General features: G+C 36.7%; 1 protein-coding gene across 4 annotated transcripts in view; it reads right to left on the bottom strand.

The window, feature by feature from the left end:
- The window catches only part of Pex5 (peroxisomal biogenesis factor 5), a 321,598-nt gene that overhangs the window by 207,557 nt on the left and 90,489 nt on the right, over positions 1–23,552 (bottom strand). For 3 of the 4 annotated variants that reach the window (XM_090383595.1, XM_090383597.1, XM_090383598.1), the window contains exons 5-6: positions 6,772–6,901; positions 1,754–1,940 (exon numbers count right to left, since the gene is read on the bottom strand). In XM_090383595.1, coding sequence (XP_090239721.1) covers positions 1,754–1,940; positions 6,772–6,901 — 317 coding nt within the window. The remainder of the gene's footprint in view (positions 1–1,753; positions 1,941–6,771; positions 6,902–23,552) is intronic. The other variant, XM_090383596.1, reaches the window with a different exon arrangement.

Consider the following 23,552-nt stretch of genomic DNA (forward strand, 5'->3'; position numbering starts at 1 on the left):
AATCAAGAATTGTGTTCTGAATGGATTGTGCATTGATTGCTTTAGATTGTACCACACTGTACAAAACGTTTGAAAGTAATCTAATGTTTTGAAGCTATTAATATAATATTCTCGTACTATACCAGTATTCTAATATTCTTGTGCTATACTACCAGTAAAATATTTCTGATGTTAATAAAATATATTCCACATATGTATCATATATAAATAAATATTTATTATTTATTAATAAATAATAAATATTATTAATAAATAAATAAATATTTTTTGTAGCAGTTTTCTTACATTTTCATAAAACATCAACTTTTCATAAAAACTCAAGCCACAAGGAGAGTAGCTTTGAAAATAACTCAGTACTTAAAGGATTAAACACTTATTTGGCTGTATATCCACCCTCCTCAATGTTTTCCAGTTTGCCACTTGATTAATGCTGTGCAAATCCTTCCAAAGCAGGAAACTACCAGTGACTTGATACAAAAATTTTCTCATACCTTATATTGCAACTGATGCAGGATTTGTAGTTTTCAGTTCTTTGTATATAGACTACTAACTTTCACCATTATGAAGTTGGATCAATGAAAATGATGTTCCACATTTAGTACTGCAATGTGTGCTATGAGGAAAGGCAAACTATGCACATGTTGCATCAATTTTACTTCTGTTTTTACATCATGTTTTAATATTTAAAATAATTAAATGCACATGGCATAATACTTTAAGAGTTTAATATCTATATAATATCGGTGTTTAGATACACCATAGACACTCTTAAAAAAACTACAAAGCAGTTGTTGTGGGCATCATTTGCTCTTTCTCATATTGTGCTCTGCCTTCACGACGAGTTGCCATGATTTTGCATTACCTCAAATAAGTAACGCTTCACTAATAGAGAAGACTATTGTTACTTATTCTCAGTGAGTACCACCACCCAGACATGTTTCAAGGCTATTGGCCTATCATCAGTGAGTGGGTCGTGAAGGCAGAGCACAATATGAGAAAGAGCAAAATCATGTTTTAAATACAGGCTTACCCAGAAACACTTCTTGCATGCTTTGCAATCATGATATTGCAAGAGCATTTAATAATAATAAATCACTAACTTTGAAAATAGTAGTGTGATATCTGAGCAGCACAAATACAAAACAAAGACAAGTGAAATGCTTTACTGTTGTAGATTTATCTGTGCATGAGTTTACATTTTTTTCATTTAATTTTCATTTCTTGATGAATTTATTAAAGAGTTATGGAACAGAATGCTGTCTATAAGTTCAACTAAACTTGATTTGTTTTAATTATCATTTATTTGTAAATTCACAGAAAGTTTATGAAATTCCATATTGTCACAAATGCCTTGACACACACACACACACACACACACACACACACACACACACACACACACACACACACACACACACACACACACACACACTCTCACTCTCTCTCTCACAGCCTTCCTATTTACAGTCTAGTTTCATGTTTTCTTCCAATAGTGAGAAATTACTATTGGAAGTGGGAGTCTGTGATCAGTTGTTAGTTATAAAAAATGATAACTAATATTAAGGTGTGGTATATCAGCAACGCATTTGTGAATCAACATATAAAGAGTCAACAAACACCATAACTAATAAATAATAATAAATAACTAATAAATTCATCATACCTCAGTATTTTGAAATTTAGCTCAGATATAAAATTTTAAACAGTATAAAATTATAATTCTCTACCAGAAAAAAAAAAATTAATTACTTACTTCTGTATCTCATTAGCAATTGGGAGATATTCAGCAGCCCAGCGTGTTTGAGTGGCATCTTCTGGTGCCATATCTTGGTTCTCAGAGAAAAACTGTCTGCACCAATCAAGTTGTTGGAATTTAGTTTCATTTTTAAGAAATTCTTCTTCCCAGTTTCTAGCAGTGGCAAAATTAGCTACACCTGAACCTCAAGAGAATGCAGAAAAGTTTCTAAACACAAATTTTGGAAAACAAGGGATTAAGAATATAATTTTTTTTAAATTTTTGAAAAACAGTAGAGGTAAAGACTAGGAGAGGAAGTCAGTCATTTGCTGCATGAGAACAGGGAGAGCATGAGAGACTTATCTGTCCCTCTCCTCCCTTTCCACTACCAGAAGGTAGTGATCCAAATTATCCCTTAAATTTCATCACTATCACTAATCGCAAAAAGACAGTTTATTCCAGTGGTTGACAACAAACTTCTTATCTTCAATCTATTAGTTTTATTCAATTATTTATATCCCCCCCAGTTTTTCCTATCCCAATCTGAATACAAAAATTCTGCTGTTGTTCAATTTGTCCCCTTCTGTGCCTTATATGACTAAATCAGATCTCTTCCTCTCCTATCCAAGATGCCTACTTTCCAAACACTGCAAGCCATACCTTTTTAGTCTCTCCTCATATGGACAACCCTTTGCTATTCTCACCAGATGAGTTGCCTATCTTTGGAACCTTTCAGGAAGCTCAATGACTCTTCTCAAGTGGCCTCCTGACCTAAACAGAATATACTAAATGTGGTCTCCCCATTAACAGAAATTCAACTAAATTCTCCCTATTGCAAAGGTATGGTAAATCACTGGCAAAAAAATGGCTTCCTGGCCACATGCCTACATTTCATGCCAACCTTCATGTCTAGTCTAATTGTATCACAATGTTATTATTATATTAGCCATATGATGCAAGGAAGCCTGAGGCTTTTGCTGCACCAGTCAAAAAAAAAAAAAAAAAAAATTCTGAGTTGCCCAGAGAGAGAGAGAGAGAATAGAAGAGAATCACCAAGAAGAAGAATGATGATATCCAGCTCAGGGCCTTATGCGTGCCAAGCCCATACTCACCAGATGTGAGCACCTAGGGTTGAGGTCTCTTTCTTCATTTACACACTTCAGCTCTATCCCACAAGTGTATAAGTTATGCTCAGGTTATTATTTCCAAAATGTAGAACCTTACATTCGGCAGCATTAAAATGTAACTGCCGTTTCTTCAATAATCTACAAAGCCTGTCCCAATCAAATCTGAAGAATCTGACATGCATCATGACATACAGGAATGGCCCTAGCCATTCCTGATACTCAAGAGCGGCCCTAGCATAAGCCTTAATGGATCCTACTTATAAACCTGGCAGGCACCTTATAGCCACAGCAGCTTATATGCCATTAAAACTCCATATCAACAACAAATAAACCTGGCCTGACCTAAAGAATGACCAATTATAACAACCCTCTGCCTTCTGTTACTCAGTCATCAATCCATCCACCTCAGGGGCACCCCTAATTCTACAGCACATACAGCAACCTTTCTTGTGTTACTATATCAAATGTTTTGGTAAATGCAAAAAAAGTTCTAAGTTCTAATTTGAACTAACAGAATCTATTTTCTATCAACATGAAGAATAATGCAGCCCATTAAAATCGCATTTCAGGCAGGAAATCTAAATAAAAAAATTCATTAAGGATATCCCTGAAACCCTATTCCCATATGGTAAATTTTGTTCAGATCAAACTATAAACACATGAATTAAAAGGGTAGTGTTTCTAATTTGAGTGTCTCCCATCTTAGGGACCGACCAAAATAAAAGTACAGTACTATCCTTTATCAAGAGCTTACATTATGTGAGGAGATCCCAAGCTACCTTAGGATCTCCTTATGTGGCATAAACATAGTTTGGATCTGATACACAAAAGGGGATCAATAAGGGATTCAAATGTGACTGTAAGGATTATTGGTCACATCCACTAAAGTGCATTGGAAACTTATTGACTTGGGTGGGATCTTTTCCTTTCAGTCCATTCATCCCCAATCCACAAAATCTTTTGTGTCCTCCAGATCTAGAGGGAACAATGATGTTCAGAATGGGTATCCAATATAGTTCTGAGACAGTGGTTTTCTACCTTAAACATATTACATCAACTATATATTAAAATAACATATAGAGAAAACAAAGAAAACTTTAACTTTCAAGATGTTAGCACTGCCGATTATGTAATTCCATTAAATACTATGACAAGTGTTATCTCTGCTAAATGCTCATTGAATCCAGTGACTTTCATTGCCCAAATATCCATTAGTTTGTAGCTCTTTTGTTAAGTTTTGTTAAGTGTTTTGTTTTCACTTGAAGCTCTGTCAGCAAAGAAGTTTCAGTTTCAGCAAACTGAATTAAATAATTTTCAGTAAAAATAAAACATTTAAAAAAAAATTCATGAATGAAGAAAAATTAGTTTATTTAAAATGTTACCAATGTGTTCAAGAGTGGAGAAAAATGTGATTTTCTATCTTTCTATTTTTTTTTGTTCGTTTGTCATTTAACCCACACTAAAATGCTTATAAACATTGCTGGTCAGACAACATGTGAAACATCACATTTTGAATAATAAGGTACAAAATTAATAAGAATACACTGTATGCAGCCATTCCGCATTGGAACTCTCCCTAACTCCCTCAACAATGTGTTGTTGTTGTTTTTAGGAGCATTAGCAACTAAGGCCATATTGCTCTGAGGATATGTAGTGATCATTCCCTGATCTTTCCGCATCCTCCATATTTGGTGGTCATGGGCTCGAACCCCGGTCTAATCAAGAAGCATGTGCTACGCACTGCTGCTCCTGCCCACATGGCTACGGAGGTGCCTCATCAATGTGTACAAAAGTCTTTGAACAGATCACCACTTCCCCGACATCCTAGACGTTATTCCTCACAACCATCACAACAAAGTCAATAAGACCTTCTAGAAGTACATAGTTAATTCAGCTAGCCAGGAAAACAGAAATTGTCATCTTTTCCAGGACTTCTCCCTTAGACAGTGCATTTGTATCACCATCAAAAGTAATAAAATTTCATCAAGAACTGATCAGTTACCAACTGTTCTCCATTTCTCTTGAGGCAATCACTAAATGCACATGATTCTCACACACAGAATCCCCTAAAACCTGTCATTATGTTTGTAGGTGTGCCAGCATATATGCATAATGCACCTATTGTCTTCACCATGTCTGTCTAGCTGTCCATCCATCCTCATGTAACAACTCCACTCCCAATGGGTGGATTATCATGAAATTTTATATTTGGATATTTAAAAAGATTATCAAATCATTCCAATTTCATTAAATCAGATCAATAGAAATCCAACAATTACAATTTCTTCCCCCCCCCCATATCCCAAATTTTATTAAAATCAGACTAACAGAAATCTGACAATTATTTTTTTCATCCATCTGCATTTAATAACTTGACTCCCAATGGATGGATTGTCATGAAATTTTAAATTAGATCTTTTAGAGGGATTTGTTGAGCCATCTCCAATTTCATTAAAGTTGTGCAAATAACTCCAGCAATTAGTTATATATTTTTTTTCATACATATCATATTAGGCTATCCATACACTGTAACTGAAGCACTGGATATTATATGTTTGTTGCCATGCATTGATTGGAGGAATGAATGTGCAATGTGGTAGATGCACAGAAGTGAATTGTTTTCTGTTTGCATGTAAAATTTTCTTTTTGCTTGTTTTTTTTTTTCTCTCTTTTTAGTTATAAATCACAAATTATTATTATTATTTACTAATGAGCATAAAATGCAATACATTATCTACATTAACCTTTATGTTTATTGTTAACTTGTAATCAGTTTCTTTGATCTGTCAGCGTTACCTTTTATTCAAATTTAAATGTTTTCAAATAATTTTCTATGTATTTTTTAAAGTTGAAGCGTTTTTTTCACAGATGAAGCAAACCAGTAGTGTTTGCAAGTTCATGAAACATCTGAGCTATTCATTTAATGCATTTATTTCTGTAATTTATACTTTGTGCATAATCTTGAACAGTCATTTATAAATTTCTGAGCAATAAACCACCATTACCAACACCAAGGTAGCAGTGCCTTTTGGAATTCTTCAATTTGTTTCCCTATATAATATTTTTTTAAAGATAAGTTTAGGATAAATACACATAAGGTGTTATGTTCAGCAGCATTAAGCAACTTTGAAGACTCTCTATTATTAAAATCTACTAGCAAACAGCATCTTTCATACTGTTGAATTAAATTAGCACTGTTGCATAAAGTATAAACTAAGATGTCTAGGAACCCTCTGGTAGAATGTCAGTAACCTGAAACTGCTATCAAATTGGGAATACACATTATGAATATATGGCAACAATACTTCTTGAAAGGGAAATGCTATTTATTAATAGTACAATATCTACAATATCACTGACAAATTGTAGCAATGATGCTTCAAATGAGAGATCAATATGATCACAGAAAAATCTGCTTTTTCCAGTGCAGAGATTGATTTAAAATGCTGTTTCATACAACGAGAGGACGTTTCTTGCTATCATCATTTTTAAATTTGTTCTAGGTACAAAACTTCATCTTTTATTATTTTAAGAGATGATAAATTCAAGATTAATGTTTAAAAAATTTTCCAGTTTCAGCATACATCTGGGAATAACTAGTCAAAAAATATGGATAATAATAAGAGATCATTTGGAATAATTTTCATTATAGATAGTATAATGAAATTATACTATCTATAATTATTCATTAAAGATGAATAATAAGTGACCACTTATATCTCTTAATAAGTGACCACTGATTATTAGAATCAGAAACTTCAAAGAATGGATTAAAACTATTCAACAATAACAGAAATATATTTATATTTCTGTTATACACTTATAATATATAAGTGTCATCTTTGTCACCTTTCTCTTATAATATATTTCTTATATTATAAGAAAAATATAATTTTTTTTAGCACTAACCTCTTAATACAGGTTGGCTCATTTTCTCAATATCTTGCATTTCTCGTAATAAGCTCTCCATATGAAAAGTCTGAGGGGCAGATCTGTGGTATGTATGATTCTGGGCATCAACAAGAAATTCTTGAACCAGCTAAATCAAAAGATGAAAAACATGAGGAAAGGTATGATTTTTTAATAGGTACGACACACAATCTACAGACAAAAGCAAATTGGTTATATTGTTAAATTTTTATAATATCGATTGATATATATACAATAAGCACCACTTAATAAGTGACCACTGATTATTAGAATCAGAAACTTCAAAGAATGGATTAAAACTATTCAACCTGCACCTGGTTTTTGCCACTCACTGAAATCCGATTTTCAGTTACAAGAATTAAAAGTTAAGTAGAAATGAGCAGAATATTAGTAGCAAGTCAAGATTGGGGATTTGTATAAAGGTGCAATAAAAAAAAAAACTGTCTGCTAATTTCACATGGAGTAATGTCAAAGGTAAACATTAAATCTGAGAGCAAGAACCAGCTGCTGTATTTGTCAATGCAATACAATATTAAGATTGGCAACATGATGTTCTTGTTTATACTCCAGAACAACCACCAAATCAGTATTGTTAATCGTATTTAGCAGCCATGGGCTTGAACCCCGGTCCACTCGAAGAGTGCGTGCTACTACACTCTCACTCCTGACCACTCAGCTACGTAGGGCCTGAATGATGCAAGGAAGAAGCTTATACAGCACAGACCAAAGTGAAAAATAATAAAATATATTCACTTCTCTATTCCTTTCAATTCATCCTTTGAACCACCATTATAAATTAGGAGATACATTTACACATCTCTAATCTGCAGGTTCACCTGAATCTAAGGAAGCTCTAATTATGATGGCTAAAGGTTAAACTACCTCTTTCATAGCTTATTTTAGTATAAATGGGTAGATTCCATTAGCCCCAAGCAAAAAATAAGGATATTAATCTAAATCTGCATCTAAAAGTGAACCAAGCAATTGGTTCACTTTTAGATGCAACAATTTCTCTTCCACTTTTACTTATTATAAAATTATTCAATTTCCCAATCAATATTAGCTTCTGCTAACCTAATCTCTAAAAACTTCATGTATAAATGTAGATACAAAATGTTGATTCAATTTTATCTGGATCAACAATAGTTAAAACATTCATATCATTTATGTTAACATACATAAAGAATTATTTGCCACTTTTCTCTACACTATTAACCAAAGAATTCTTATAATCTGCCTCATCCTGCCTAACTTCCTGAGTAACTTGAATACACATTACTTTGTAGTTATTTTAAGATTCTGTAGTCCCTGAAAATTTATAATCATCACATGGATTTTGCTTCTCTGCCACCAAGCCCATCACAGTTCACGTGACATCTATTTTGGTCTAAATATTGAACAATATCTCTTAGTTAGAAGAAAATGTTTAGTGGTCTCTATGATTTCTTCTCTGAGCACTCTCTACTTGGCATTTACATTATTCAGTATCAGCTGGTGCCAGTGAAAAAAGTTTAAAAAAGGCCAAGCTCATTATAATAACCATTGCAAAATTAAAAATCCTTCCCTTTACTAGAACCATTTTTTCCATCAGGTACTTTAGGGCATTGTGCCTACGATCAAAAAACACATGTGCTCCTGTATGTTTGTAGACACTAAAGCAAAGATTTTGTTTTAGTGTTACAAATAACATACAGAAGGCCAAAAAATATATTATCTCAAATAAATTTAACTATTTTATTCCAACAATAAAATTCTACAAACTAATTTTTAAATACAGATCTCAAAGATAAATTCTTTCTTCAGATTTTTCTGTTAGCAAAATCATTAACAATGTCACAAATGTATTGCAAATAAGTTAATGCTACGTTAAGTTAAAAAATGTTGAGTTTAGTTGTGTTCAGAAATGTGTTCAGTGCTAAACTTCACAGCCAAGTTTAGCACTGGCTAAACTTGGCTGTGAAGAGCATTTCCAAAGCTTCACCAGTTTTTGCTTTTTTTTTTTTTTTCATAACCACAAATAACCTAGATTAATATTCTCTCACACTCAGCACTGCTATGAGAAATTGTTAGAATGCCAAGCATTATTCAGAATAATTTGTTATATTACAAGCTTTCTTTGGGCACTTGTCAGAAGCCCAACTGAGGACCACTGTATATCAATTCTTGTTTTCTTTCATAATGGCATTTGGTGAGTTCTCACACTGAAACTAACAAAAGTGGCACTGTCAAACATTTGTTGCTTCGTCAATTTCTTTAACATTAATGACACCAATGATAATCACTTCCAAAATTGAGGAAGAAGATTTAAGAGATATATGTTTGGATATTCGAATGTTGGAATAACATTTCAAAGAAAAGACAAAGTACTTTATTTGAGTCAAAAGAGCAAAACATTAACAGAATTTCTGCGCTAGTGAGGATAATATGCTTTAGAATTATCAGCTTGCATGGCCTGTTTAGGATTGCTTTTGCTAGAAGTTTGCAATTCAGTTCTTTTTCTTGGGAGTTCATTAATTTGTCTTCTTTTGGATCAAAAACTGGATTTGAATGAGTCAGCAGCACTTATTAGTGATTGCTTGTAATATTTTACAATTTCGTAACTGTGAGAAGTGCTCATGTGGCTTTTCTCACCATTTCTAACCTCTTCTTTAAATAGACTTGTCAAAGGTTGCTACTGTTCTAGCTACACATTTAACCAAAGACAGCCAATGGGTACATGTTTCAAAATATTTTTCATTTCAATAGCATACATCACTTGAAACTGTTTAAATATATCTTTCCTTTTAGCACTTCTCGCTCTAATAATAGAAAATGTTTTACTAAGTATTCATCCACCTTATCAACAAGGCATGAGCTCCCTTTTCAGAACATAAATTAATAAAGTGACAAGGACACTTTCCTTGTCACTTTATAAATTCAATCTCCACTTTTAATACCCTCACTACTGCAGTTTTTTGAACTATATAATAGGCACATTAAAAACACTAGGTGCCAAATGTTTTTGGAGGAATCCCACATGCTTTCATTTTGTAAAGAGGTCCAATGTTGTACCCTGAAGAGTCATCTTCCAATGCTGGCACTGAGAGCAAGCTACTTTCAATTTGATATTTTTTTTTTTTTTTTTACAAAATGTCAGCCAAGATGGTATGTAGCTTAGAATCACTTTGATTACTACTATTTAGACCAGTCAAAGATGGCCCATTTCTCATTGTTGTCTTTGTTCTTCCATAACTGCATATTTTGTTAATATGCTATTAGCATTAGCAGAGGCATTTGATGCAAGAAAGCAAGCTTATGCAGCATCAGCCAAAAAAAAAAAAAAAAAAACCCACTTCCACTTCACCCCTCTGTTCGTTCAAAATACCTGTCCAGCTGACCCTTAAACTTATTTAGGCTATCAACCTCCACTACAAGGGATGGAAGTCTGTTCCACCAACCAACACCCGCTGGCTAAAGGCAAATTTCCGCACGTCTATCCTACATCTGTCTTTCCTCAATTTGAATTTATGCCCTCTCAGGTGATTATTCTGAGCTAGAGGAAGAATCCCATCAGCATTGAGCATGCTCAAACCATTCAAAGCTTTATACACCTCTATCAGATCACCTCGCTGGTGCCTAGTCTCCAGACACTGTAATTTGTAAAACTTAAGCCTTTCTTCGTAAGAGCACCCCTTTGTTCCATTCACTAATCTTGTTGCCCTTCTCTGTACTCGTTCCAGCAGCTCTACATCCTTCTTGAAATGAGGCCTCCAGACCTGTATACAGTACTCTAGGTGTGGCCTGACTATTGCCTTATACAAGGGAATAATCACCTCCTTATCCCTGCTGGAAAAATTCCTGTATATCATTGACAATACTCCATGAGCTACTCTTGCAGCCCGTCTGCACTGCTCAGGAAACTTCATATCTCCCTGCACAACCACCCCCAAGTCCCTTTCATTCTCTACCACTGTCAGTGTAGTACCACAGAGTTGATACGTTGCTCTAGGGTTGCTGTTTCCCATGTGTAGTACTTTACATTTGTCAATGTTAAACTTCATTTGCCACCTCTCAGCCCATCTGCTCAACCTTTCCAGATCCTGTTGCAGCAGCATAGTATCAGTAGTGTCCTTGACAACCCTGCCAACCTTCCTATCGTCTGCAAACTTGGACATTAAGCTTGATATACCATCATCAATATCATTTATAAATACAGAAAACAATAATGGACCCAACACTGAGCCCTGAGGGACTCCACTAATAACATTAGTCCACGATGAGCAGTGTCCATTGATTACCACTCTCTGTCTTCTACCCCTCAACCAACCCCCCCCTTTATCCATAGCAGCAATTTGCCTCCAGGCGCTTCCGTAGCCAGGTGGGAAGGAGCAGCAGTGCGTAGCACACGCTTCTTGATTAGACCGGGGTTCGAGCCCGTCACCACCAAATACGGAGGATGCGGAAAGGTCAGGTAATGACCACCGCATATCCCGGAGCAATATGGCCTTAGTTGCTAATGCTCCTAAAAAAAAAAAAAAAAAAAAAATTTGCCTCCAATGTCACACTGCTCCAATTTGTGTAGCAGACTTCCATGTGCAACAGTATCAAAAGCCTTTCTAAGATCCAAGTATATATAATATCAAAGCTATTCCTTGCATCCAGTTCTTTTGTGACTGCATCATAGTATCCAATCAAATTGGTCAGGCAAAACTTCCCCTTAACAAAACCATGCTGTGTCCGAGCTATAACTGAAGTCTTGTCTAAATGATCCTGCAGTGCTTCTTTAACCAGTGCCTCCATTAACTTTCCTGGAACAGACGTTAAGCTCACAGGTCTATAATTACTTGTGTCAGCCTTTGATCCTCCTTTGTGAATTGGGGTCACATTTGCACATTTCCAGTCTATGGGTACCTCCCCTGAGTCCAAGGAAGCTCTCATAATTATGGCTAAGGGTTTGCTTACTTCCTTTGCTGCCTCCTTTAATATAACTGGATAGATCCCATCCACCCCAGGTGCCTTTCTTGTGTTTATCTTCAACAGTTTCTCCTCCACTTTACTCCCAGTTATTTCAAGATTCTGTAGCTTACTGCTAGAGTTGAATACACCTCTGGCATTCCCCTCGCTGAATAACTCCTCATGCGTGAATGTCGATGCAAAATATTCATTTAGTTTGTTAGCTACCTGAGCAGGATCATCAACAGTTGACCCATCAATATCAAGTGGACCAATCTGATTCATCCCCTTCCTTCTAGAGTTTACATAAGTAAAGAACTCTTTGCTGTTTTTCTTTGCATCCCTTGCTAACGATTTCTCGTAATCTGCCTTCGCCTGCCTAACCTCCTTTGTAACTTGGCTGCATATCAACTTGTACTATCATATGCTTCTGTGTCATGTGTTAATTTGTAAGTATCCCATGCATTTTTCTTCTCTGCCATATGCCTCATTAGTTCATCTGACATCCATTTTGGCCTAAATCTTGAACAATATTTCTTAATTGGTATGTAAAGCCTAGTAGCTTCCAAGATAAGTTCTTTGAATGCTTCCCATTTTGAGTTTGCTGTTGGTAACATCATCAGTTGGTCCCACTGTATAGAATTTAAATACTGTCTCAGTCCATCGTAGTCGCCTTTACGGAAGCAATAACCCTTCCCTTTACCCCTAATGGTAGTTACCTCTTTGAGTAAATCCCACTTCAGCACACTGTGATCACTGCCACCTAGTGGTTCATTTATCTGCAGATTCTTAATGCATGAAGAATCACTGCTGATAATCAAATCAAGAGTATTACTCCCTCTAGTTGCCTCCCGAACATGCTGATGTAGAAAACAATCATCCAATAAATCCACAAAAGCCCTGCTAGTGTGTGAGTGACCAGCCCCCAAATTCCAGTCAAAATCTGGGAAATTAAAATCTCCCATTATAAGACTCTCTGATTTACTGGCCCACTTTATTTCCCTGTACAGTTTCTTATTATACTCATCAGAGTCATTAGGCCTATAGCACACTCCTACTCTCAATTTTGATCTCCCAATGCTTATGTCACACCAAACTGACTCAACACTGCACTGTCCAGCGATGTCAACTGGCTTCACTTCCTTGGTTTTTATGTGTTTCTTAACTAATAGCATAACCCCTCCCCCCTTCCTATCCTGTCTATCATTTCTGTAGACGTTGTACTCCCCAAATTCCAGTTCTGCATCCCTTATATCTGTGTGACACCACGTCTCTGATATCCCAACAATATCTGCCTTTGATGTTTTGAGCAATACCTCAAATTCATCAAATTTATTTACTAAACTCCTAGCATTGGTGTACACGCAAGTATACCTGCACCTGTTTCTATTCTTAGCTACCCTAACACAACCCATGTGTTTACTTGTACCGCAATGGCTCCCAGCAGTCTCTGAAATATCATGCATCTTGTTTTTCAGGCTTCTGCTCATTCTAATAGAAGCAGTGCAAGAATCTCTTTCACCTCTGCCAGTGGCTACTGTCAATCTATTGGTCTTTGTCTCCCCCCAAGCTAGCAGTTTTCCGACCCACCTAACACTGCCTCGATAGCATCAGCAAATATTCTTGCACCCTTTCTATTTAAGTGTATCCCATCCCTGTAGAAGCAATCTCTCCTGTTAACAAATACAGTCCAGGCTGAAAAAAATTCTACCCCTTGAGCCTTGCACAATCTTTCCAGGGCCGAATTGATCAACAAGGCTCTCATCATATACTCCCTCCTATCGTGTAACATTTCTGAGTAAAGCACCTATATAATCAGCACAATTCAGAGAAAGATTATGCCCTCTGACAAAAGATGCTAATAAATATTCAGCTCATATGACATCACTGTCACTCAAAATGCAAAATACATTTTTGCATTTTTTTCAATGCACTGAATGCTGTCTTGATGCATATTTCTTTGCAAATATGGAAATGTGAATGACATCACATTTCTTGCCACTTCAAATTCAAAAATCAAATCCGGCATATTGTACACAAGGCAAATGTGTTACCTTTTTCAGATTTTACAATATATGGAAAATTTGTATATATTGTCTTTTGAAATTTTACATTGTATTTCTTTGGTATCTTGCTGAAAAACACTGTTAATCAACTTCATACCAAACAAGCTATGAAAAGATTGCATGTAACAAAGAACAATATTATTATTCTGTGTTTCTATTTTGAAATGTAGACTACCACAGCACATCTGACAGCCAATTTATTAACAAAAATAAGCAGAAATTTGCAAAATTGAGAAAAAAAAAAAAAAAATTCTGTTAATTCTGTTAAATTCTGTTAAAAGAATTCTGTTAATTCTGTTTATTCATTTTTTGGGAAAAGAAAAATGACAGCAAAATCTTTGTGAGCAACTATATTATGACTACAAGACAGTGAAGGAACAGAAAAAAGACAAGACTCTCCATTATAAATCTGGAGAGTTGGCAGCTATGCAGTATTTATTTCTATGACTAAATCCCACATCAATATGCTATGTTTACTCTCACTCATAAGTACCTTTAGTTGAAGATTCTTAATGTTTTGTTTGTTTGTTATTTGGTTTTAAGGAGCATTAGCAACTAAGGCCATATTACTCTGGGGATATGCAGTGGTCATTCCCTGACCGTTCCACATCCTCCACATTTGATGGTCATAGGCTTGAACCCCAGTCTAATCAAGAAGCGTGTGCTACACACTTCTGCTCCTGCCCACCTGGCTACGGAGGCACCTTGAAGATTCTTAATATGTGATGAATCAGTGCCAATAACCAGACAAAAAAAATACTGTTTTTTGTTATTGCCTTTCTAACACAATGGCATAGACAACAGTCATCAAGCAAATAAAGAAATGTTTTGATACTGGGTGAACTGCCAACCCAAAAGTTGCAACTGATATCTGAAAAGTTAAAATCTCCCATGATAAAGCATTCAATTCTGCTTTCCAACTATGTCTGCATACTTGTTCATTATACTCATCACAGTCATTTGGCCCACGTAAAACTTCTGATGAATTCAGTGTGTGCAGGGGGGTGGATATGGTTGGCCTTTCATCTTTTGAGTTTCAGTTTTCAGTTTTGTTCAGTGTCGTGTGAAGTGCACATAAGAAACTACAACTCCGACTTTTATTTTCCCACCATTTATGTTACACTAATGTGACTCAATATTACACCAGAAACTTGTGTTTATTGGTTGTACTGTTTTATACTAGAATAATACTACATTATTCCTAGCTAATATATATATATACAGTGAAACTTCTCCTAACGGACACCTCTCTACAATGGACATTTTCAAATTCCCAAACTCACCTCCATTGGTTTTAACGTGTTTGCAGCTTCTGTCTAGCGGACATTCTCTGTAACGGACGCGGACAGGCAATCTGCACTGTTTCGTTTAGATTAGCACTTAATTTGATCTCCCCATAACAGACAGCGGGCGAGCTCACGGCCCTTTTTCTAGGAACGTTTCTTCCACGTATTGCCTCAATCGTGTGTTTATTTTCTATTTCCTATTCTCTGAATTTTATCAAGGTTTACGTCGCAGTTCTAAACCCTTTTTCAAGAATTTTAAGGCACGTGTAAAACTTCTGATGAATTCAGTGTGTGCAGGGGGGTGGATATGGTTGGCCTTTCATCTTTTGAGTTTCAGTTTTCAGTTTTGTTCAGTGTCGTGTGAAGTGCACAATGTCTTCTCGTAAACATTTAACTTTAAAAGATAAAGTCGAACTCATTAATGCGTATGATTGGCAAAAAAATAGTGTTCGAAATCTCGCTGCAACATTCCAAAATCGGGAAGACGCAGGTAAGCGACATCCTAAAGAAAAAAAATGAACTACTCAAACAATCTTGGCAACACTGAAATGATCACGTTCAAAAATCATTCCTGAAAACTGTTGGACTTCAAATTGACAATGTTACGTACGAGTGATTTTGTCGTGCTAAAAAAATTCCCATCAATGGGCCTATTATTAGGGAAAAGGCTTTGGAGGTTGCGAAATCTATGGGAGTAAATGAGTTCAAAGCTTCTGTGGGATGGCTAGACGAGTTCAAAACTCGGCATAAAATTTCTTGGAAAACCGTAAGTGGTGAAGCTGGATCTGTTGATACTGGGGTTGTAACAGAGTGGACTGTCAAATTGGAAGATTTATGTCATGATTTTGAAGCTAAGGATATTTACAACTGTGACGAAACAGGGTTGTTTTTTTAAAGCTCTTCCTGAAAAAACAATGAGTCTAAAAACGAAAAGTGCCAGGGTGGAAAAATTTCTAAGCAACGCTTGACTGTACTATTGTGTACAAATATGCTGGGAGACTTTGAACAACCTCTTGTTATAGGAAAACCACAAAATCCTCGTTGTTTCAAGGGCATAAAGTTGAATCTTTTGGATGTTGACTGGAAGTCTAATAAAAAAGCGCGGATGACACGAGATATCATGAGCGAATGGATAAGTCACTTTAACGAAAACCTGATTCGTCAAAACAGAAAAATTATTCTTCTCATGGATAATGCTGGATCTCACCCGCACATTGAATTGTCCAACATTCAAATCATTTTTCTGCCACCAAACACATCTGGAGAGTGTCAGCCCTTGGATCAAGGGATAATAAAAAATTTTAAACTTCACTACAGAAAACGTGTTTTAAGACATCTCATTGCAAACATGAACGATGTAACATGTGCGAGTGACCTTGCAAAGAAAATCAGCATCCTAGATGCAATTCAATGGATTTCCTCTTCAGTAAACGCAATTAGAAAACAAACTGTCGTGAACTGTTTTGTAAAGTCTGGCTTATCAAACGCAAAAATTGAAGCTGTGAACAGCAATGTGGAGCACCAAAAAGAACAAGAACTTCAACATCTATTGATAATGTACAATACTTCCGCTACAAGTGACCCTGGCTACAAAGATATAGACTCAAACCTCACTACCGAAGATGGTGCTCTAGATATCAACAACATTATCATCGATATTTTTCAAGAAGTTCCTCATGAGGATGAAGAAATGGAAGGAGGTCATTCTGTCGAAGAACATTAACGACGAACCACCGATGAAAATAGAAGAAGCGCTCATACAAATCAATCGTTTAAAAATGTTTTTCACCACTGAAGAAGATACTGAAGGACTTTCGATGGTTTCTTCACTCCAAACAAATTTTGAAAACAAAATTATCAGCTGGAAGAAGGTGCAGAAGAAAATAAGTGATTACTGTATGCATTTTTCTTAAGATAAAGTCATAATATGCATAGCACAATTGTATGTATATTATTTACAAAAATATTGTGCAAAATCTGTATATAATTTAATTTGATTTTACATTTAACGTTTAACGATTTTTCTTTCTTTCTTTTTTTTTTTTTTCTCCCTCAGACTTCTTGGTAGCGGACACTTCTCTCTAACGGACACATTTTGGTTCCCCATGGCTGTCCGTTAAAGGGAAGTTTCACTGTATATATTATGTAATATTTATAAAATGCTACAATATTAATTATGTTCTTACAGACTTTGCAATTATGCTATTAGGAATTATGTTTAACTTTCTATATTTTCAGAAAAATATACAAGAAGTTAAAGATAAAAATTTTGACTCAAAACTTGTGAGAAAGTTGCTCACACAGCAGTAATACTTTTGTGGATTTATTGGATGACTGCTTATAAAACCAGCATATTAAAGAGGTAATAAGAGAAAGCAATACTCTTGATTGGATTATCTAATTTGATTTGGTTTTAATGGTGCAAAAGCATAGAGGATTATAATGCGCCAGAAAGAATTTAAATTTACAGGAAAATTGAGATTTTGGTAACCTTTAAAAAGATAACTCATCCTTTTTTTTTTTTTTTTTTTTGCTCATGCTGCATAAGCTTGCTTTCTTGCATCGTATGCCTCTACTAATGCTAATGCTAAGTCAAAAAAAAAAGTTGTATATACAGTCAGTCCTCGTATAGCACGATAGTTGTGTTCCTAGAAACCCTCGTGCAATGCTTTGTTTTTTGGTTTTTAGGAGCATTAGCAGCTAAGGCCATATTGCTCCGGGGGAATTTTCGTTGGTGGTCATTCCCTGACCTTTCCGCATCCTCCGTATTTGGTGGGCACAGGCTCTAACCCCGGTCTAATCAAGAAACGTGTGCTACGCACTGCTACTCCTGCCCACCTGGCTACAGAGGCTCCCTCGTGCAATATAAACAACAGGCCCTATGGGAAAAATAGGGTTAGGTGCTGACCACCCAAGACTGAACACACATTTGTAACCAAAACATCAGCAAACACAATAAATAATCGTAATAAAATACAAATCTTATTACGACTATTACGTAATAAAATATTGCTTACGCTTTTGCTTCTAGCGTAAACAGACTTGTTTTTTGTTTGATTTTCTATCCAAACAGATGACAGCCGTTCCATCTCTTCCAATTCTTTTGTCTTAATCTAATGATTTTAATTACACTGAGTTGTTTCTGCTATGAGTTTTTATTTCCTCTGCATTCTTTGTAATTCTCGGCATTGCCTCATTTAGGCCTGTAGCACATGCAATATGACATGGTCTTTCATTTCGCTCGAAGCGTTTCACAATTTCATATTTTTTTTCTCTATCGACAGAGGCGGACTGCCCATAAGCCTTACCAGGGAAACCACGATGTGTCGGAGGCTGGTGTGATTTTGGCCATGAACGCTAGTATGAGGCCACTACAAATTTTCCCTGGTAAGAATTTTTGACCCAGTCTCCCTCTGTTTATCGATATTGCTTTTCTTTTTCTCTCTGAATCTGTAGTGTCTTCACCAGGATGCTTCCTTTCCACACCTTTTAAGTATTTTACTCATTTTTAGGAAATAAAGCACAATTACAAAATGAGGAGGCAAGCTTAATACACATAAACAAAGCTGTGCGTGTGTAGCAACTGAATAAACAACACCGTAAAGGCAGAGACAACTCTAACACCTCACTAGCTCACATTTTACTAAAGCACATTTCTGGGGGTTACTACCATAAAACAATAAAAACAATTTCCAGTTGCGTTCCTGCTAGTGGAATCTGTTATAAAGTGGTAGTAAACTCGATCTAATTGCATTTGCGATAATACCGATAGCTGGAATTTTAAGTTATTATGGTGAAATGTGCTTTCCTTTCACTGATATAAAAAACAAATGCATTTTCAGAATCTTCTCTTCATTCCTATCGTGTTGCGTTCAGTTGGGGTGATTCTGCGTCCGACTGCCATTTTGTGTAAACACAAAGGTGAAAAGTGAATTCGGTTTGTGTTATACATGATATTGTTCCCCTATTTATAAATCGTGTATGATCAAATTCATGTAGTGTAAACACGTGTTATATGAGGACTGACTGTACACCGTGCTGCTACACCCCTGCTGTGCACACAAATGGTTCGTCCCAAAACATTGTAAGTCATGACCACAGTTGTGGATATAAATGCAGCAGAACAACCTTTCTGGTATCAGTTAAGCGTACAAACTGTAGCAAGAATGGGGAAAAGGAGTGATCTAACAGACTTTGAACGTGGCATGGCAGTAGGTGCAAGACGTGCTGGACAAAGCATCTCTGAAACGGCAGTTCTCCTGAACTTTTCACGCACCACAGTTTCAAGGGTGTATCAAGAATGGTGCAACGAACAGAAAACATCCTCTCAACAGCACTCCTGTGGAATAAAATCGCTTGATGAGAGAGGTCAGAGGAGGAAGGCTACAATTGTGCAAGCAAACAGACGGGCCACAATGTTGCACATCACATCAGAATACAACCTTGGTGTGCAGAACAAAATATCACAATGGACCACTAGTCACACTTTGTCGCAAATGGGCTATAACAGCCGACGGCCACATCGCATACCTTTGTTATCAACGAAGAACAAGAGAGCATGGCTCCTGTGGGCACAGGAGCCATGCTCTCTGGACTATTGAGAATTGGAAAACAGTTTCTCGATCTGACGATTCAAAGTTCTTGGTGCATCATGTTGATGGAAGGCTGAGAATTTGGAGAAACAACATGAATTCATGGACCCATCATGTCTGATGACTACTGTGCAAGGTGGCGGGGGCAGTGTTATGGTGTGAGGAATGTTTTCTTGGCACACGTTGGGTCCATTGATATCCATAGATTCACATCTGAATGCCATACCTAAACATCTTTGCTGACCAAGTGTATCCATTCATGTTGACAGTTTATCCTCAGTCAGATGGTTACTTCCTGCAGGATAATGCACCGGTGCACAAAGTTCCTGGAACCATTACAATGGAATGGTTCCAGGAACATGACAATGACTTTTCTCTGCTGAAGTGGCCCGCTCAGTCCCAGATCTCAATCCTATTGAACATCTTTGGGATGATGTTGGAAAGGGCTGTTCGCTGCAGGCCTTCACCTCCGTCGAATCTAAAGGAACTGTGTGACACTCATGTCTGCATGTTACTCCATTCCTGCACAATGTGTTCAGCATCTTGTTCAATCCATGCCTAGACGAAGGCATGTTTTGAAGGCTAAAGGAGGCTCAACATGCTACTAGGTAGGTGCACCTAATAAAGTGACAGCACTAGTCGCACTATACAACAAAAAGTTGTATATATCAAGTAAAAAGAATAGAAGAGTAAAAATAAGTTTCCTATTTTATATACGTCTATACATATTGATATCATATAGAAAATTAAAACTACTGACACATGGTCATTGTGGAATAAAATCTGATTCAGTGTATAAGGCTCAGTCAGACAGTTAAAAACAATAAAACATGCACTTCTGAAATCTGGACCTACTGTCAAAACATCCTTAATATATAAAATGGCGTCACATTGCTCACACATAAAAGGATCATCAGCCCTCAGCAGAAAAGAGTGTACCGGATGACTATGTCCTATGCAGAGCCAAGCAAAAACAAGTTCCTCTTTACAATCCCTGCACAGACTAGACTGCCACAGTTTGATTACACACTTAACCTGATAGTTTGTTTGTTACCTGCCAATGCCATGAATCTTGCCACTCCAAATAAATCTTATTATGGATTATTAGCCAGTAATCTGTATAGGGGACTGACAGGCCAAGGTTATTCGTCAAGGCTGCTGATTTGGCTACATTATCACCCAAATTATTTTTGGTAATGCTGATGTGCCTGGGGATCCAGCAGAAGCAAATATCAAATCCACCTTCATAGAGAGGGCATATCATCTGCTGAACTGGGGTCAGATGATTGGCTAACTCATCACTGATTGAGCCTGGAATGCTTTCAAAGAATAATAACCCAATAATGTTGGCAGGTTGTTATGTGGTCCAAGGCTAACTCTATAATATGCAGCGCAGCTCTGTGGTTATATGCTGCACTCACAGGTTGGTTGGTTGGTTGGTTGGCTGTTGGGTTTTATTGGCGTATTAGCAACTAAGGCTACAATGCGCCAAAACCAGGTGATATATAAAAATTTAAACTTTCACTGACCTAATTACTTAGGACACCATGTCAAGATATAAAATAACAAAGGTATAAAATGTAGAAAAGATAAATCAATAAAGAAATAACAATAACATGTCAATTTTAAATACAAGTATAAACCTTCATTGATTTAAAATAGCTAAAAACAGCAGACACATTGTCATTGTCGGATAAAATCTGACTGAGTGTACACAGCTCAGTCAGATGATTAAAAGCGGTAAAACGGATATTGGCACTCACGGGAAATCTGCTTAGATATACTAGAGTCAAAAAAATACAGCTGCAGATCCCACACGATTCTCACTTCGAGCTGTCTGTATACATAGGCAAGAGGTCACTTTTAGTTTGGTGTTGTGAACAGAGCTGAAGGTAGGTAGCATATCAGGCTTCATCCAGTTCCTAAGGGAGAAGTCACAGGCTGCAGTTTGAGAATGCCAGAGTGGAAGAGGCTACTTTGGTAATCGAGCGATCTTGTCTATCACGATGTTAAGCTCTCTGAGTAGCTCTTGGACATGATATTCTGAATACAATAGTAGCAATATGAATGGCCTGAATTGGTGAATGGGATCAAGCCACTGAATGATACTTTTTCTGGCAGACAAATATACCTGAGACCCATAATCAAATTTTGAACGTACAAGTGCACAATACAGACAGAGTAAGGTGTATCAGTCTGCATCTCAAGAAGTAGAAGAGAACACAGAGAATGTTAAGCCCTCTCATGCACTTTGTGCACAGCTAAAAATGTGTTGGAGAAATGTCAGGTTTTTATCAAATATGAGTCCCAAGAATTTTATCTTCACTACTACTGGAATGGTCCTTTGTCCACGTCTTAATTCAGGTTTGGGGTGAAGGTTAATCTTGCAACAAAAATGGATACAAACAGTATTCTCTGGTGAGAACCTGAAACCATTATCCATGACCCAGTAGTCAATGGCTTGTTGCAGTTGTCTCTCAATAACCCTTACGTTGCATGATTAAGATTAAGCATTAGTAGAGGCATACAATGCAAGAAAGCAAGCTTATGCAGTATCAGCCAAAAAAAAAAAAAAGCTCCCATTTCATCCCTCCATTTGTGCCAAATATCTGTCCAGCTCAGCCTTAAATTTACTACCCGCTGGCTAAAGGCAAACTTCTGCACATCTATCCTATATCTGTCTTTCCTCAATTTGAATTTATGCCCTCTCAGGTGATCATTCTGAGCAAGAGGAAGAATCCGATCAGCAATGAGCATGCTCAAAACATTCAAGGCTTTATGCACCTCAATCAGATCACCTCGCAGGTGCCTAGTCTCCAGACACTGTAATTTGCAAAACTTAAGCCTTTCTTCGTAAGAGCAACCCTTTATTCCATTCACTAATCTTGTTACCCTTCTCTGTACTCGTTCCAACAGCTCTACATCCTTCTTAAAATGAAGCCTCCAGACCTGTATACAGTACTCAAGGTGTGGTCTGATCATTGCCTTATACAAGGGGATAATCACCTCCTTATCCCTTCTAGAAAAATTTGTGTATATAAATGACAAGACACGATGAGCTACTCTTGCAGACCATCTACTATGGTCTGCAAGATTTCTGCACTGCTCAGAAAACTTCATATCTGCTGTTCCTTGAGCAAATATGCTGAAGTCTTTGACGTAGAGTGCATTGTTTACAGCTGGAAAAAGTTGTTCGGTAATGGAGCTTACTTTAATGGCAAAAAATGTAATTCTTTTTTTTTTTTTTTTTTATGTGAACCCCAAACACGAGAGGTATTAGAACCTATAGAACTTAATATCGTGCTTGGGTTGGAGGTTGAGAAGCTGAAAGAAGATATTTGTTGACATTGTACTTGAACTTCTGTAGATTGTAATTTTCAGGAAATACGTATGAAGGAAGGTTGTTCTAGAAAACGGCAGTTGAATGAATAAATGAGGAAAATGAAAAGTTGGTTCTGTGGATTTTAAGTTGGACAGTAAATGGATGTTGGCTGGTGGCGGCACATGTTCGGACTGTTTTGAAAGAGAGAGCGGGAATTATAGAAGCCAATTCAGAAGAACAGTGCCCATGGAAGTATCCGTAGAAGAGGCATGCAGCAGAAACAGTACGTCTATGAGAAAGCGAGTGGAGAGACTCTGTTAGAGATGAATCATTAATTAATCTAACTGCCCTCTTCTGAATGGAATCAAAAAGCCTGAGAGAGAGGTTTTGGGGGCGCCACCCCAGATGTGGGAACAATATTCCAAGGCAGGGCAGATTTGCGATTTATACAGAGTGAGCAGCTGTTTGGAAGCAATGTAATGCCGAGAGCGAAAGAGAAAACCAAGTTTTTTAGATGCAGAGGAAGCAATATTTGTAATGTGCTTGTGCCAAGAGAGATTAG

The sequence above is a fragment of the Mastigoproctus giganteus genome, chromosome 10 (assembly GCF_048544385.1).
Source record: "Mastigoproctus giganteus isolate SK-2022 chromosome 10, ASM4854438v1, whole genome shotgun sequence".
Lineage (NCBI taxonomy): Eukaryota > Metazoa > Arthropoda > Arachnida > Uropygi > Thelyphonidae > Mastigoproctus > Mastigoproctus giganteus.